Source organism: Amblyraja radiata, chromosome 4, assembly GCF_010909765.2.
Source record: "Amblyraja radiata isolate CabotCenter1 chromosome 4, sAmbRad1.1.pri, whole genome shotgun sequence".
In the NCBI taxonomy this organism is placed as follows: domain Eukaryota; kingdom Metazoa; phylum Chordata; class Chondrichthyes; order Rajiformes; family Rajidae; genus Amblyraja; species Amblyraja radiata.
The window spans coordinates 55,346,900-55,365,481 of NC_045959.1; the positions used below are offsets into that span (position 1 = coordinate 55,346,900).

General features: G+C 43.5%; 1 protein-coding gene across 4 annotated transcripts in view; it reads right to left on the minus strand.

Moving 5' to 3' along the window:
* Positions 1-18,339, minus strand: part of pop1 (POP1 homolog, ribonuclease P/MRP subunit) — a 42,679-nt gene extending 24,340 nt beyond the window's left edge. For 2 of the 4 annotated variants that reach the window (XM_033019467.1, XM_033019464.1), the window contains exons 1-8: positions 18,243-18,339; positions 16,325-16,399; positions 14,669-14,791; positions 12,173-12,277; positions 9,942-10,046; positions 8,624-8,796; positions 6,201-6,449; positions 336-423 (exon numbers count right to left, since the gene is read on the minus strand). In XM_033019467.1, the coding sequence (XP_032875358.1) occupies positions 336-423; positions 6,201-6,449; positions 8,624-8,796; positions 9,942-10,046; positions 12,173-12,277; positions 14,669-14,789 (841 nt within the window). In that variant the 5' untranslated portion in view covers positions 14,790-14,791; positions 16,325-16,399; positions 18,243-18,339. Of the gene's footprint in view, positions 1-335; positions 424-6,200; positions 6,450-8,623; positions 8,797-9,941; positions 10,047-12,172; positions 12,278-14,668; positions 14,792-16,324; positions 16,400-18,059; positions 18,197-18,242 lie in introns of those variants that run through there. The other 2 variants (XM_033019465.1, XM_033019466.1) reach the window with 2 other exon arrangements.
* Positions 18,340-18,582: the final 243 nt, after the last annotated feature.

Sequence of the window (18,582 nt, forward strand, 5' to 3'; positions counted from 1 at the left end):
AAACTGTGTGGGTTGGGTTGATATTGAAAGGACTATTCCCCATTCAAGGCTTATTATTCACCAGGCTTCCAAAGATGTCAGTAGCTCCCAATAAACCGTGGTCCTGCCCAGCACATACCATAAAGTGCTAATAGCTGTAATAAAAACCACTTCAGATGCTGGTTTATACCAAAGATAGATACAAAATGCTGGAGTAACTCAATGGGTCTGCTAGCAGCTGTATCAGGAAAGAGTGCCCAGAATTCTGGAAGCAAACTGCATCATATCCAAAACTGAAGAAACTATAGAATGAAAGGAAAAGATGGTTTGATTTTTTTAACAAGTGATGAAAATACCTGCTTCCCAGCTACTCAAAGGGGAAAGAGCCTTCAAGAGATTCTCCTGTGTACCACTCAGCTCCAAGCAGCAATAATACGACAAATCCTGAGAGACAAATATATAAAAATGCTTAAATAAAAATACCGGAAACACAGCAGGTCAAACAGCATCTGTGGAAACAAACAATTAATATGCCAGGTCTGGAACACTTTGTCAGTGAGACCAAAGGTTTATTTTTTTTAATGCAGTCAGATTATCTAGATAATTTACAATCATGTACTATGATTCAATTACATAAGAGAGTTTGTCCAAAAAGTCAATTTTTCTAATTTTAGAAGTATATTTAAATTTTTTTTTAAATCTTTCAAAATACAGCGGGTCAGGCATCATGTGTGGAGGGAAATGGACAGGCAACATTTTGGGTCAGGATACACTTTTGACTGTATCCAAAGAGAAAAACAGCAGGTCGCGTCTTACTTACTTGATCGAGTTTTTTGAGGAGGCTGCATGGATTTTAGTAAGACATTTTATAATGTCCACCGCACCAGGCTGATCCAGAAGATTAAGATGCACAAGATTAATAGTGATTTAATTGTCTGGAATCAGAGCTGGCTTACTGATAGAAGACAGAGTGGTGGTGGAAAGACAATCTTCAGGATGGAGGTCAGTGACCAGTGCAGTTCCGCAGGGGTCTGCGCTGGGACCTCTGATGTTTGCGATATACATAAATGACCTGGACATACTGTAAATGTAGACGGGTTGGTTAGTAAGTTTGCAGATGACACCAAGATTGGGTCATCTAGGAGTGTGGATTATGTAGGCCAATTCACTGGATGTTTTCAAGAGAGTTAGATTTAGCTCCGTTGGCTAAAGGAATTAAGGGATATGGGGAAAAAACAGAACAGGGTACTGATTTTAGATGATCAGCCATCAGCTGGCTCGGAGGACCTATGTTTCTATGAGGAAGGCTGTCAAAGTATACAGCGGGAAATAGATCGGCTACAGAAATGGGCGGGAAAATGGCAAATGGAGTTTAATCTAAGGAATTGCGAGATGTTGACTTATGGAAGTCAAATGTAAAGGGAAAATAAACAATTAATGACGGCATTGATGTACAGAGGTCCAAGTCCATAACTCCCGGAACGTGGCAAAACCAGTCGATAAAGTTGTAAAGAAGCTGTATTGTACACTTGCTTTCATAGGTCATGACATTAACTATAAGAGTCAGAAAATCATGCAGCTCTATAGGACTTTGTTTTCGCCACATTTGGAGTATTGCGTTCAGTTCAGGTCACCCCATTAGAGGAAGGATGTGGAAGCTTGTGAAAGGGTGCAGAGGTTTACCAAAATGATGACTGGATTAGGGGTTATTAGCTACAGGGAGAAATTGGACCCTCAGTTTTCTCTGGAACGCCGAAGGTTGTGAGGAGTCCTGATAGAGGCATATAAAATTATGAGGCATAGAGAGTGTATACAGTCAGGACTTTTTTCCCAGGATGGAAAAATCAGATACTAAAAGGCATAGCTTTAAGATGGAGAGGGGCAAAATTTAAAGGAGATGTGTGGAACAAGTATTTTTTGCACAAAGGGTGGTGGGTGCTGTCGGGGGTGTTTGAGGCAGATACAATAGTGGCATTTAAAAGACTTTTGGATTGGGTTGTAGAAATGCAGGGGATGGTGGGATATAGATTATATGCAGGCAGATACGAGTTGGTCTTGACATCATATTCGACACAGACATTGTGGACTTAAAGGTTAATCCAGCATTTTTGTGTACCTTTGTGGACTTAAAGGCCCACTCTTGTCCTGTACTTACCTTTCTAAATTATTTTTTGGTAGCAGAACAAAGAATTCCTCTGAAGATAGACACGAATGCTGGAGCAACTCAGCAGGTCTGGCAGCATCTCTGGGGAAAAGGAATAGGTGATGTTTTGGGTTGAGACCCTTCTTCCTAAACAGGAGTCATCGAATGAGAATGGTCTCAACATGAAACATCACCTATTCCTTTTCTCCAGAGATGCTGCCTGACCTGCTGAATTACTCCAGCACTTTGTGTCTATCTTTGGTATAAACCAGCATCTGCACTTTTTTGTTTCTGCAATTCCTCTGATAGTTTGAAAAAGGTTAACTAATCTGATAATTAAGGGGCAGTTAAAATCTAAATGGCAATTACTATCTAAATGGTGTCAAGTTGGAAAAAGCGGATGTACAACGGGATCTGGGGGTCCTTGTACATCAGTCTATGAAAATAAGCATGCAGGTACAGCAGGCAGTGAAGAAAGCGAATGGCATGTTGGCCTTTATAACAAGAGTAATCGAATATAGGAGCAAAGAGGTCCTTCTGCAGTTGTACAGAGCCCTAGTGAGACCACACCTGGAGTATTGTGTACAGTTTTAGTCGCCTAATTTGAGGAAGGACATTCTTGCTATTCAGGGAGTGCAGCGTAGGTTTACAAGGTTAATTCCCGGGATGGCGGGACTGTCATATACTGAGAATGGAGCAGCTGGGCTTGTACACTCTGGAGTTTAGAAGGATGAGAGGATATCTCATTGAAACCTTAAGATTGTTAAGGGTTTGGACACGCTAGAGGCAGGAAACATGTTCCCGATGTTGGGGGAGTCCAGAACCAGGGGCCACAGATTAAGAATAAGGAGTAAGCCATTTAGAATGGAGACAAGGAAACACTTTGTCTCACAGAGAGTGGTGAGTCTGTGGAATTCTCTGCCTCAGAGGGCGGTGGAGGCAGGTTCTCTGGAAGCTTTCAAGAGAGAGCTAGATAGGGCTCTTAAAAATAGCGGAGTCAGGGGATATGGGGAGAAGGCAGGAACAGGGTACTGATTGGGGATAATCAGCCATGATCACCTTGAATGGTGGTGCTGGCTCGAAGGGCCAAATGGCCTACCCCTGCACCTATTGTCTATTGTCTAAAACATATTAATCATCTTTTTGCAGTGTTCGTGACAAGGCTTGGAACATGCCCAGCAAGTCAGACAATACTAAATAAGCGAAAAGCTGAACCAAGCTCTGAAGCTTTAAACAAGTAGCTACTTGTTTTCCAGTCAAATGCTTATTCTTATAAAAATATATAAATGGATAAGAGTAGAGATTTGGAATATCGCCAAATTGTAGTATTGGGTGGCACAGTGGCGCAGACACCCAGGTTCAACCCTGACCTCGGGGCGTGTCTGTGTGAAGGTTGCACATTCTGCCAGCGACTGCGGGGGTTTCCTCCGGATGCTCCAGTTTTCTCCCGCATCACAATGTTTAAGAAACATTTAGACAGGTACATGGATAGGATAGGTTTAGAGGGACATGGACAAAAGCAGGCAAGTGGGACGAGTGTAGATGGGGCATGTTGGTTGGTGTGGGCAAGTTGGGCCGAAGGCCCAATGCTGTATGACTCTAACCAAAAGATGTGCTGTTTAGTAGGTTAATTGGCTTCTGTAAATTGGCCCTAGTGTGTCGAGAGTGGATGAGGTAGTGGATAACAGAGCTGGTGTGAACCGGCGATCAACAGTTGACATAGACTCAGTAGGACAAAGCTTCCATGCTGAATCCACTGCCCATTTAGGCGGCACGGTGGCGCAGCAGTAGAGTTGCTGCCATACAGCGCCAGAGACCCGGGTATGATCCCGACTATGGAGTTTGTACATTCTCCCCGTGACCTGCGTGGGTTTTCCACGAGTGATCTGGTTTCCTCCCACACTTCAAAAGACGTACAGGTTTGTAGGTTAATCGGCTTGGTATAATTGTAAATTGTCCCCGGTATGTAGGATAATGTTAGTGTGTTTGGATCGCTGGTCAGCGCAGAGTCTGTGCGCCGAGGGGCCCGTTTTGCATTGAATCTCTAAACCAAACCGTATCTGTAAACTAAACTAAAACAAATCTTCAACAGAGTTTCATTATATTAAAAAATAAAATCACCCACTAAATTTTTTGGACTAAATTTCTTACTTCATTGAATCAAAGTACATGATAGCAAATTATTCAGATCATCAGATTGGAAATACCATGTTTTAAAAAATAAATTATTGCATTTGGTCTCAGGCAGCGTAGTATTTTTTTTGGACTAAACACCAGTGGACAATCTCCAGCTGCCGTCTTCAATGAAATATAATCTTTGTGGAGCAGAATTAAACATGGTTCATAGACCTATCAAAACAAAGTAAATGAATTATAATACTCTATGTTGGGAGCGATTACTAAATTGATCTTGTGTAGTCGGCCTTCTACATTCTGAAGTGACTGGTGTTCAAGGCCATTGCTGGATTATATACATTATGTAAAAATCACAATGATTAAGGGATTAGGGACAGTTGAGGTGCATGAGAAAATAAATTATGACATTGTCCAGACTTTCCAATTAAGACATTAAACAGTGGACTATGCAACACTGTCACTGGTTCAAGATTGAACAAAAACTCACTAACCCCTATATCACTGGGAAAACCTTCCTTTGATAAAGTGTTCAGGAAAATAAGTAAAAAGCTGAACCAAAACTCTCAGCATATGAAGCTTTAAACAGGTAGCAATGTGTGTGGTATATTATTAGTGGTGGAGAAGACAAGAGAGACCTTCCTGAGTTGCCTTGGCCGTGGTGTCTGCCCAGAACCCGTCCGCCCGAAGGTTCGTCTGACCGTGGTACCGGGATGGAGCCACAGCAGATGTAGGGCACGAGGATCAAGGGCCGGTAGGAAGGTGAACCAGGGTAATCCCTCCAGCGCCTTCAAGGTGGGCTGCAAGATCAGCACTACGTGGACACAAAGATGGCCAGGCGAGGAGAGAGGGATGTCGGTCCACTGGCTGATCCAGTCGAAGGCGACGGAGGGAGCACCTGCAGGAGCCTGGGGCTGACCTGGATCAGGAACTGCTTCAGTAGACTGAGCATACTGGCAGACCAGACTGTGGACCTTGAAAATGGCACCAAAATATGTCAAGCGCTTGCAAATGTCAATATGCAAAAATAATTTCATTGCGCAGTTGCACATGTCACAAATAGAGCACCATTGAACCATTGATGGATGAATACATACAGTTTTTTACATTATAAAGCAACTTTGCAGCTATAGTGGAAGTCAATTTTGAAATTATTCAGTGAAAAATACTTCTGAACCAGTTACTGTAAGAATGCAATTCTCTTTCACAAAATAGTTAAACATATAATGAGTGTTTGACAGCACTGGGCCTGTACTCACTGGAGTTTAAAAGAATAAGGGGCGACCTCACCGAATTGTGAAAGGCCTGGATAGAGTGAATGTGGAGAGGATGTTTGCACTCGTGGGAGAGTCTAGGGCAGTGGTTCCCAACGTGGGGCGTACGCCCCACAGGGGGGCAATTTGATTTTTAAGGGGGGCAATTGAGCGCGACTGAGGAGGTCTGGGTCCAAATTTTCAAATTTTTTTTTTTTGGATTTTCCATCAGGTAAACATATGTAGTTTATGTTTCAGATGTTATTTTGAGTAAATAATTTTTTTTGGGTAAAAAAGGGGGGGGGGGGGGGGGGGCATCAGGATTTTAGAGGTGATTAGGTGGGACATGGCCAAAAAAAGGTTGGGAACCACTGGTCTAGGGCCAGAGGACATAGCCTCAAAATAAAAGGACGTACCTTTGGAAACAAGATTAGGAGGAATCTCTTTAGTCAGAGGGTGGTGAAACTATGGAATTCATTGCCACAGACAGCTGTGGAGGCCAAGTCAATGGATATTTTTAAGGCAGAGATTGACAGATTCTTGATTCGTACAAGCCTCAGCGGTTATGGGGAGAAGACAGGAGAATGAGGCTGAGAGGTAAAGATCGAACAGTCATGGTTGAATGGCAGTGACGACTTGATGGGCCGAATGGCCTAATTCTGCTCCGAGAATTTATGAACATGAAAAGGTACCTGAAGTAGACACTTCTGCTTCATGGCACGGTAGCAGGCTCTGTAACTTTTAGCAGTTGGTTTGTCAGCCAAACAGCATCCCCATTTTTTGACCATATGGAATCTTTTTGCGTGCCATATGTGGGTTTCCAGCCAGATGTTTTTCCTTTGTCTGCGATTAAATTCATGCAACAAATTTCCATGTCGTCGCCGGGCTTTGCGAGACTTGCTTTTTGATTGCTCTTTCTTCAAATGGGCAATTTTTTCCATCTGTAGGGAGTCACCGGTCAGTAAGTTGTTCCTTTAGGCAATTTTGAACTTAAGAGTCACAGCAGAGAAATAAACCCTCCGACCCAACTTGCCCAAGCTGCCCCATCTACACTAGTCCCACCTGCCCACATTTGGCCCATATCCCTGTCCACATACCTTTTAAATTATGTTTAGAAGGATGAGTAGGGACCTCATTGAAACTTATCAAATAGTGAAAGGTCTGGATAGAGTGGATGTGGAGAGGATGTTCCCACTAGTGGGAGAGTCCAGGACCAGAATCTATAGCCTCAAAATAAAAGGACGTATCTTTAGGAAGGAAATGAGGAGGAATTTCTTTAGTCAGAGGGTGGTGAATCTGTGGAATTCATTGCTACAGAGGCTGTGGAAGTCAAGTCAATGGATATTTTTCAGGCGGAGATTGACAGATTCTTGATTAGTAACGGTGTCAGGAGTTATGGGGAGAATGCAGGAGAATGGGGTTGAAAGGGAAAGACTTGCCATGAAAGATTCAGCCACGATTGAATGGCGGAGTAGACCTCATGGGCTGAAAGGGGTAATACTACTCGTATAACTTATGAAATTATAAAGTACCTGCCTTAACTCATCTGGTAGCTTGTTCCATAAACCCACCACCATCTGTATGAAACTTCACAAACATATGTTTCATCAACTTTTGAACCCAGTTTACTTCAGAGCGACGTTCCCACTAGTTTCAACCAGTTGCAACTTAACTTATAAAATGGGTGTATATAATAATCATAATCATACTTTATTAGCCAAGTATGTTTTGCAGCATTCGAGGAATTTATAGTCCATTATAGAGTCAAAGAGTGATACAGCTCAAAATGGACCCGTGGGCCGCAATGTTCATATTGTTCATCCAGAGGATCTATGGTACTCACGTATGGTATGACGACTGATGTTCAAATGTAATATGCTCTCAAAATTTTTGAAATCCTAACTACTCATTGATCTGCTTTCATTTCAACCTTAGGCCGACACGGTGACGCAGCAGTAGAGTTGCTGCCTTACAATGTGAGAGACCCGGATTCGATCCTGTCTACTTGTGCTGTCTGTACGGAGTTTGTATGTTCTCCCTGTAACCACGTGGGAGAACATACAAATCTTCCTTCACACCAATGACATGCAGGTTTGTCAGTTAATTGGCTTCAGTAAAGATTGTAAATTGTCCCTGGTGTAGGATAGTGCCAGTGTACAGGGATCACTGGTCGGCGCTGACTCGGTGGGCCGAAGGGCCTGTTTCCATGCTGCATCTCTCAACTAAACCATGCTTTCCTTTCCCAGTTCTTCATCTTTGAGCTCCTCTGAATTTGCATAGCATGTAGAACAAGCTTTTAACTGTATCTCTATGCACGTGACAATACACAAACTGATCCAAAGTACCCATCTTTACTAATCGTATTTACGACATTTGGCCCATTGTCTCTTATGTTCTGCTGATTCATCGACTAATCAATGTTGTTCTGGGGCCCAAGACCATTCTCTTCACTATCAACAACATCACCACTAATTATAATCCAAACTCAAAATCTTTTAAAAAGATAATTTAAAAAATGCTAAAATAGCAATAAAGGTTCACCAGTGATTTTCTGGCACCCGTTATGGATTATGTGTTTTGCCGGAACAACAGCAGCCACGGCCACCGAGAGGAGTCAAAAGGTATCCGAATGGTCTGTCCAGGCATCGAGATACCAGCCAGTAAATTCGGCCTAGGAAGTCGGGTATGAGAACAGATCTGCCGGCTCCAGCTGGGCCAGAGTTCCAGAGCCCCAGCCACAGGCGACTGTGGAGGCCAAGTCATTGGGTATTTTCAAGGCGGAGATTGGCAGATTCTTGATTAGTACGGGTGTCAGGAGTTATGGGACAAGGCAGGAGAATGAGGTTGAGAGGGAAAGATAGATCAGCCATTATTGACTGGTGGAGTAGTCTAATTCTGCTTCCATGACTTATGAATTTAAGAAGTTGCAACTTCTTTTACAGTTACAGATATTAGCGATCCATCCAAATAGGTCTGCCTTCCACCTTAAAATAATCATAACCCTTCACCCCAACTCACAGCAACCAACAAACCAAATAATTTCTTCTTTGTTTTCGCCCCAAGCAGACGACTATTCCCAGCACTAATAACTTTGATTAATTTGTAATAAATTTACCTCTTTCTTTGCAATTTCCCGAAGTCTTCGTGGGAGACGTTTAGCGTTGTTGCTCATTGCTCTTCTGCGCAAATGTGGTGGCAAGGACTGCAGAAACTGGGAGTTAGATTTGTGCACTACTGCTTTTAACATGGCATTGATTTCTGCAGCACGGTGTTGAGCAAAGTCTCTGGCTGCAATGTAAAAAAATAAACGTTTAAGACAAAACTTTCCTTTTCCCAACTCTACCCTAATTTCTTCTCGCTTGCACGTATTCCTGAAGCTGATAAATGCTCAAACCATTTGATCATAGAACAATACACCACAGAAATGAGCCTTTAAGCCCACATTCTGCATGCCGTACATCATTAGAAATTTTTCAATGTAGAGACAGCGTGGAAACAGACCCTCTGGCCCATCGAGTCCACGCTGACCATCATGTACCATTGTCAACTCACTTTCTCCTTCCAAAGACACTAACCTGCTGAGTAAAACAGCGGTAGAATTGCTGCCTTACAGCACCAGAGACCCTGGTTCGTTCCTGACTATGGGTGCTGTCTGTACAGAGTTCGTACGTTCTCCCTGTGATCATGTGGGTTTTCTCCGGGTGCTCCTGTTTCCTCCCACACTACAAAGACGTACAGGTTTGTAGGTTAATTGGCTTGGTATAACTGTAAATTGTCCCTAGTGTGTATGATTGTCCTACTGTACGGGGATCACTGATCGGTGCGGACTCAGTGGGCCGAAGGGCCTGTTTCCGCACTGTATCTCTACAGTCTAGAGCTGAAAATGTATTTTGTTACTGCAAGCTAAAAATACTAAAGGCTGTTTGTTACATAGTCTAATCGAGTTATGTGCCGATTGAAAAAAATCCTTGTCAATTTCAAGGCCTTGGTGAGCCTAAGGGCCTGTTTCCGTGCTGTATCTCTAAATTAATTTAGAATTTCCACCAAGCAGCTGGATTCATTATTTTGTGCCTAACCTTTCTTTATCAAACCTGATCGCTTGACATATCATCAGCTATGCCATGAGCCCGGAATCTGGAATTTCTACTGCAAGCCTCTCCATCTCTTCTTTAAGAGCTCTTCAAAACCTACCTTCTATTCAGATTCCGATTAGTTTATTGTTGTCTACACTCGGGCACAATTAAATCCTTTGATCATGTGAAGGCCAGAGTAAACAGTATACAATAAATACAACTATGATCAACAAATAACCCAATGTGATCTAATATCTCATGTTATGATTGGTACTGCTTCTGTAATACTACAATACTTTACAACATAATTATTGTTACACACGTTAAGCTGTTGCTGACAAGAGCAGAGTAATTACTTACCATACAGGAATTTGGGAACATTTTGAAAATGTTTTTGATCACTTCCTTGGCTTCTGTGGCAATATCCTCCATGCAAACCTCTCTGCTGATCTCGGTAATTGGCATCTGAATTTCAAAGTAAAAACTAGTGATTGATGGAAAAGAATCTTTCTCAATACAGAAAGACTAAAAGTCTAGAAAGTTTTACAACTGTTTTTAAACTAAGAGGGACCTAGCATGGGGGGGGGTCTGCCGAAAACTAAGATGGGCCTAGTATGGGGGTGGGGGAGCAGTTGAGAACAAAGAGACCTGGCAGCGGGGGATGGGGTCGTTGAGAACGTAGAGAGACCAACAAAAATCTAATGAGTACTTTTTGTAACTTTGTCCGTGCCAGAAATATGGTGACTTTTGCGCACTTTGTGTATTGTATGCAAAAAACAAAGAATTTCACCGTGTATGCCGAACATTAGAAAATTTTGAGAATTTAGAGACAAAGCTTGGAAACAGGCCCTTCGGCCCATCGGGTCCACGCCAACTATTGATTACCATCGGTAACTCAGTTTCTCCTTCCAAAGACACTAACCTGCTGAGTGTACAGTGACACAGCGGTAGACCCTGGGATCAATCCTGGTTATGGATGCTGTCTGTACAGAGTTTGTATGTTCTCCCTGTGATCCCGTGGGTTTTCTCTGGGTACTCTGGTTTCCTCCCACACTCCAAAGACATACAGGTTTGTAGGTTAATTGGCTTCAGTAAAAATTGTAAATTGTCCCTAGTGTGTATGATAGTGCTTGTGTACGGGGATCGCTGTTCGGTGCGGACTTGGTGGGTTGAAGGGCCTGTTTCCGTGCTGAACCACTAAAGTCTAAAGCTAAAAATGTATTTGTTTCTGTAAGCAAAAAATACTAAAGGCTGTTTGTTACATTGTTTAATAGAGTTACCGGGTAAGCGCCGATCAAAACGATTCCTTGTCAATTTCATGCAGTGTCAATTTCAATAGCCTCCTCCGTGTAACTAGCAGCCTGTATTCTTAAAGGGACAATCCACTATAACTGAAATCCATTATAAAGAGGTCTTAATAACGAGGGTTTACTGTATTGGGATATACGATTGTTTGTGCACAGCTCGACCATATTGAAGTTTAGGTTTTCTCCACCGCCAACACATCCCTCCAATCCCCAACAGCGACTCACAACCTGAGAGTGGTGAATTTACAAGTAGCATCCAAGCAAATGCAGATGAGTATTATAATGGATCTTTTTCGTGTGTAGGAAGATACTGCAAATGCTGGTCAAAACCAAAGATAGACAAAAAAAAGTTGGAGTAATTCATCGGGTCAGTCAGCATCGCTGGATAAAAGGAATAGATGAAGTTTCGGGTCGAGACCCTTCTTCAGACTGAGAGTCAGGGGAAAGGGAAACAAGAGATATAGAACAAATCAATGAAAGATATACAAAAAAGTACCGATAATAAAGGAAACAGGCCTTTGTTAGATGTACTCTTTGAATCACTTCCGTTTGGAAGGCGACTCCGGACTGTCAAAGCTGCCAAAGCCAGACATAAAAACAGTTTTTATCCACGAGTAGTTGCTCTACTTAACAGCCAAAAATCTGCAGCCTCCCTTTGATCTGGTATTTTGTTGGTTCACATGCTTGATCAATAGTGTTTTACCATTAATGTTTTATTATTATTAATGTTTAGTGTTTTCTGAGTCATTCGTAACTGTCACTGTGTGTCATGTTGTTACTTGTGGGCGGAGCACCAAAGCAAATTCCTTGAATGTGAATACTTGGCCAATAAACTTACTTACTTATGCTCGGTGAAAACGAGCACAGACAATAAATCTCAACCAGACGACTGAAGCTGGTACAACTTGGGTGGGGGAGGGATGGAGAGAGAGTGGATGCAGGGCTTAGATAAATCAATATTCATACCACTGGGTTGTAAGCTGCCCAAGCGAAATAGGAGATGCTGTTCCTCTGATTTGAATTTGGCCTCACTCTGATAATGGAGGAGGCCTAGAACAGAAAGGTCAGTGTGAGAATGGGATGGGGAATTAAAGTGTTTGGCTACCGGGACATCAACTTCCATCCTGCACTCAAATTCACTTGGATCTCTCACGTGCCTCCTCGTTACCCCGCAGCTCCGTTCTTGCTCCTCCTCCCCCGCGTCGCAACACTACCAATACTTGACAACATAATTACTGTTGCACACGATAAGCTGGTACTGACAAGAGCAGAGTAATTACTTACCATTTATGAATTTGGGAACATTTTGAAAATGTTTTTGATCACTTCCTTGGCTTCTGTGGCAATATCCTCCATGCAAACCTCTCTGCTGATCTCGGGAATTGACATCTGAATTCCAAAGTAAAAACTAGTGATTGATAGAACAAAATATCTCAATACAGAAAAACTAAATGTACTAATTAGAGTCATGTTGGTCCCTCTTCGTTCTCTCTGATTATCCCCTCTCTCCCCCCACCCGCCGGATGGCTCTTTCTGAAACTAAGAGGCACTAAGAGGTGGGGGGAGGGATAATCACCGAGAAAGTAGAGGGACCAACATGACTCTAATTAGTACTTTTTCTATCTTTATCGGTGCCAGAAACATGGCGACTCTTTTGTGCACTTTGTGTATTGTATGGAAAAAATAATTTAAAGACCTCAAACCCCAAAATATGCTTTGCCGTGACATATCTCCATCGACATTCTCTTTAAGCCCATTGATTACCTGTTATAAACCAATTTATTAGAGTCATAGAGCCAGAGTCATTCAGCACAGAAACAGGCCCTTTGGCCCAACTCTTTCCATACTGACCAAATTGGCCCATCTAAGCTCATCCCATATCCCTCTAAACCTTTCTTATCCACGAACCTGTCCAAGTGTCTTTTAAATGTTGTTATTGTACCTGCCTCAACTACCTCCTCTGGCAGCTCGTTCCATATACCCACCATCCTCAGAGTAAAATGTTCTTTTATTATTACATCATGGACACTTCACACCACCGTAGATCCATTTTCTTTTTACCAAATTGCACGGGTGTCCACAATGTCCGGGAGATTGGCGCTGATATGGACTGTTATCAATCTTTCAAAGCACTTCGATGTTAGAGGTACTTAGCAGCAGTTATTGAAGCAGATCACTTAACTATTCTTGGGGACTGGAATGATGGAGATGTGGATAGTAGACTGTTGAAGTGACTGGTTGAAGATGTCAACAAAGACTATGACCATTTGATCGGCACATGGTTTCAGAATCCATCCAGGGTCTTCATTCACCAAGGGCCATTTTCCTCTCGTGCCCTTGATGGAATTCAGGCTCTACCTCACACACTTGGTTTCGGCTCAATTTTAGTTTAGTTTAGAAATACAGTGTGGAAATAGGCCCTTTGGCCCACTGAGTCCGCGCCGACCAGCGATCCTTGCAAACCTACACACACTAGGGACAACTTACAATTGACCTTCAAACTTGTACGTCTTTCGAGTGTGGGAGGAGACCGGAGATCCCAGGGAAAGGGGAGAACTTACAAACTCCGTACAGGCAAGGACCAGTAGTCAGGATCAAACCCCATTTTCTGGCACTGTAAGGCAGCAACTCAACCAATGCGCCACTGTGTCGCAATTTAATTGAACCTCTAGTTTGTTCTGAAATTCTTTCTTGGCATCTCTGATAGCCATACGGAGATCATACTTGGTCATTACTGTACAATGTAGGATCATCCCTGTTGAAAACATTGGACGTCCATAAGTTATAGGAGCAGAAGTAGGCCATTCAGCCTATCGAGCCTATCATGGCACATCTATCTTTTCCTCACAACCCCATTCTCCCGTCTTCTCCCCATAACATTTGACACCCTTAAAAATCAAGAATCTGTTAATCTTCGCTGTAAAAACACCCAATGACTTGCCCTCCACAGCCGTCTGTGGCAATGAATTCCACAGATTCACCATCCTCTGACAATTCCTCCACATCTCCTTTCTAAATGTACATCTTTTTTACTCTGAGGTGTTGCCCTCTGGTCTTAAACTCTTCCCACTAGTGGAAATATCTCTCCACATCCACTCTATCCAGGATCAGAGTGAATCTCCCTGTTATAGTCATAGAGTGTGCGAAACAGCCCAGCTTGCCCACACCGCCAACATGTCCCATCTACGCTAGTCCCACCTGCCTGCATTTGGCCTACATCCCTCCTAACCTGTCCTATCCACGCACCTGCCCAAATGTTTCTTAACGTTGCAATACCTCAATTACCTCCTCCGGCAGCTCATTCCATACACTCCACCGAGTGTGACTGAGGAGTGAATGAATAATGCGATGTAAAGCGCCTTGAGTATTAGAAAGGCGCTATATATAAAAATTCCATCCATTATACACCCACCAACCTTAGAGAGAAAAAGTCACCCCTCAAGCTCTTACTAAATCCTTCCCCCCCTCATCTTAATCACATGTCCTCTGGCTCTTAATTCCCCTACTCTGGGAAAGAGACTCTGTGCGTCTACCAGATCTATTCCTCTCATGATTTTGTACACCCAAAATTTCTAGCTAGAAAGGACCCTAAATATGACCTATGATAAGAATGTAGCAAAGCCAACAGAACTTTGGGCAATGTAAACTTTTCCAACAATAGAGCAAAGATTTTATTTATTGCCCATTGTTCTAGTAAATGTTGCTTGAAAATTCAGCGGAGTCAAACATTGTACAGCGTCACAAAGCTCTGTAAAGTAGCCATCCCATCTTGTGGATTACCTGACTGAGATTCTATTCCTGATCGACCAGCCCCTGGATCGGATGATGTAAAGGTGACGTTGCTAGGCTGGTTTCTCATCTTCTTGGCGTATTTCTTGTCTTTTCGATTGATTCCAGACATGTCTTTGTAAAAGAAAAACATATCTCAATACCAATATTCACACAAATGAACCAAATGCACTGAACCTCGACTGCTGCAAAACAAGCAATAAGCCAAACAATCCCACAAATGTGTTCCACCTTTCAACAGATCACAACTAGTCTGATCTTGGCCTTGGCTCCACTTTTGTTACTCTCTGAAGCTTTTAGTCATACGGCCTGGAAACAGGCCCTTCGGCCCAACTTGCCCACACCGGCCAACGCCCGATCTACACTAGCCCCACCTGCTAGTTTTGCACTCTCTATCTTCCTCTTTGGTCTATCTATTGTCTTTGATTTGGCTTAATTGTATCTATGTATTGTACTAACTGACTTGCATGCAAAACTAAGTTTTCATTGTACCTCAGTACCTGTACAATAATAAACCTAAAAACTATATCCATTATTAAATGAGGCACAAAAGTACACAGTACTCCTGATGTAGTCTTTCTAAATCCCCGTGCAGTTGCAGCATGACTTTCCCACTCGCAGACGACACCACCATTGCTGGCCAAATATGAAATAAGGATGAGCCAGAGCACAGGAAGGACATTGAGAACCTCGTGTCCTGGTGTCGATACAACAACCTTTCTCTCAATGTTAGCAAGACAAAGGAGATAGTGATCAACTTCAGGAAGTGAAGCGGTACGCATACCCCAGTTGGTGTGCAGTGACAGGGCCGAAGCAGACATGGTTGAAATTTTCAAATTCCTGGGAGTAAATATTACCAACAGCTTCTCCTGGACCATCATATTGAAGCAATGGCCAAGGAAGCACACCGATGCCTCAACTTCCTTAGAAGGTTCATGAAGTTCGGCATGTCCCCAACAACTCTCATCAACTTCTACAGATGCGCCGAAGAAAGCATTTTATCGGGTGCATCACAGCATGGTATGGGAACAGCTTCATCCAAGATCGCAAGACACGTAGCCCAGACCATCACACAATCCAAACTCCCTTCCATTTATTCCACATGCTGCCTTAGCAAGGCCAGCAGCATAATCAAGGATGAGCCTCGCCCTGGCCATTCCCTCTTCTCCCCTCTCCCATCGGGCAAAAGGTACAGATGTGTGAAAACGCACACCTCCAGGTATAGGGACAGTTTCTTCCCAGCTGTTATCAGGCAACTGAACCATCCTACCACAAGAGAGCAGTCCTGAACTACTATCTACCTCAGTGGAGACCGTTGGACTATCTTTGATTGGGCTTGACTTTATCTTGCACTAAACGTTATTCACATTTCCTTTTTCATGTATCTGTACACTGTGAATGGCTCGATTGTAATCATGCATTGTCTTTCCGCTGACTGGTTACCACGCAACAAAAGTGACAATAAACTAAACCCAACTCAACCCCTGAACTCCACCCACATACAGCTAAGGCTAAATTAGGTCAAGACGGCCGTTACAGGAAAATATATTTTTTGCTACACATATATCCTCTGACAACATAATTGTTAAGGATTATTACACCGACTAAAAGGTGTTGCTTCAGGAAAGCGAAACTTATCATACTTACCTGGTGTTAATTATGTGCCCCCAGATTTTATCGCGAAATCAAGAGAAAAATTGCGGTACATCCACGTCAGGCTGCCTGAGGGAAGAGAAAGACTTAATATTTCAGGCTGATGACCTGTCATCAGAATCAATTTGGTATTATTGATAAGTCACATGATGCTTCTGTTGATTTTTAAATGTCATAAGTTCATGTTCATAAATCATAGGAGCAGGATTAGGCCATTCGACATTACTCCGCCATTCAATCATGGTTGAACTATCTTTCCCTCTCCACCACATTTTCCTGCCTTCTCCTCAAAATCCTGACTGCCGTTCTAATCAAGAATCTGTCAATCTCTGCTGTAAATACCCAATCACGGCCTTCATAGCCGTCTGTGGCAATGAACTCCACCGACTCACCACCCTCTGCCTAAAGAAATTCCTTCCCATCTCCTTTTTAAAGGTTCATTCTTTTACTCTGAGGCTGTACCCTCTGGTCCTAGGCTCTCCCACTGCTCTCCACATTCAACCTATCTCTGGAAGACATAAATAGGCAATATTTTGGGTCAGGACATATCTTCAGACTGATTGCTATATTAAGGGGTGGCACAGTGGTAGTGTTGCTGCCTTACAGTGCCAGAGAACCGGGTTCGATCCTGACTTTGGGTGCTGTCTGTACGGAGAATGTTTGTTCGCCTGCGATCCCGCCGGCTTCCTCTGAGTGCACCGTTTCCGCCCACATCCCAAAGATGTGCAGGTTGGTAGGTTATTTGTCTTCTGAAAAATTGTCCCAATGTGTGTAGGATTGAACTAATGTACAGGTGATCACTGGTTGGCACAGACTCAGTGGGCTGAAGGGCCAGTTTCTAAACTAACCTATTTCTGTATAGGTTTGAAGTGAGGGGGGAAATTTTTAATTGGAAACTGAGGGGCAATCGTTTTACACAAATGGTGGTGAGTATATGAATCGAGCTACTGGAGGAGGTAGTTGAAGCAGGTAATACTGCAATGTTTAAGAAACATTTAAACGGGTAAATGGATAGGACAGGTTTAGTGGGATATGGGCCAAATGCAGGCAGGTGGGACTACTGTAGATGGGGTATGTTGGTCGATGTGGACATGTTGGCCCAAAGGACCTGTTTTCACGCTTTATGACTCTCTCCACAGAATCTGTTCAACCTGCAGAGTGTTTCCAGCATTTTCCATTTTTACTTCTCTGATAGTCAATATTTCAAGGAGACTCCTTGAAGTTTTATTTTCTTCCTCACTCCACACTTGGCTATAGATGGAGCAGGATGAGCATGTTACGGGTGCACAGTGGAAAGCATTTTATCAGGATGCACATGGTTTGGGAACATTCATGACCGCAAGACATTACAGAGAATTGTGGACACAGCACCGACCATCAGACAAGCCAACCTCCGTTGACTCAATTTATACCTCGCACTGCTTCAGCAAAGCCACCAGCATAATCAAGGGCCAGTCTCACCACTGACACTCCCTCTTCTCCTCGCTCCCATCAGGCAAGGGGTACAGGTGAAAAGCACACCTCCAAATTCAGGAACAGTTTCTTCCCAGCTGTTATCAGGCAACTGAACCATCGAATCGCCAACTAGAGAGCAGTTCTGAACTACTATCTACCTCTTTGATCGGACTTTACTGGCTTTATGTTGCACTAAGCGTCATTCACGTTATTCCCTTTATCATGTATATCTGCACACTGTGGACAGCTCGGTTGCAATCATGTATTGTCTTACCTCGGTACATGCGACAATAAACTAAAACTAAACTCTTTAAGGCGCACCAAGTGATGCCTTGCCCAGAGGAACAGCCAACCCACACTCAGTCATCGGCTGTAAGACACTAGGGTCAAATAGTGGCAGGAACACCAGCACAGTTATAAAGCAAAGTGCCGAGTGCCACCGCAGGGCAAGTCTTACCGCGTGTGGGTCGCAGTCGCGTTTGGTCGCCAGTGGCCGGGAAATGCGGACCCGCGGGGGCGAAGTCACACCACGTGACGGAACAGCCCGCAGTCTGCAACAGCGCATGCGCGGGTGCCGGACCGCCGCTACTGCGCGTGCGCGTCTGGCCGAGTGCCGCGATTGCGCATGCGCCTTCCACACACCGATTTAATGCTGATGTCACCCAAAGACCCTATAGCGAGCTAGGATCTTTGATGTCACCGATGATGAAGCCTAGGTCACCCCTCGCAACCCCCCCCCCCCCCCCCCCCCAATGGTAGGAACGGAGACTACAACTCCCATGAGCCGTTGGAAGTAA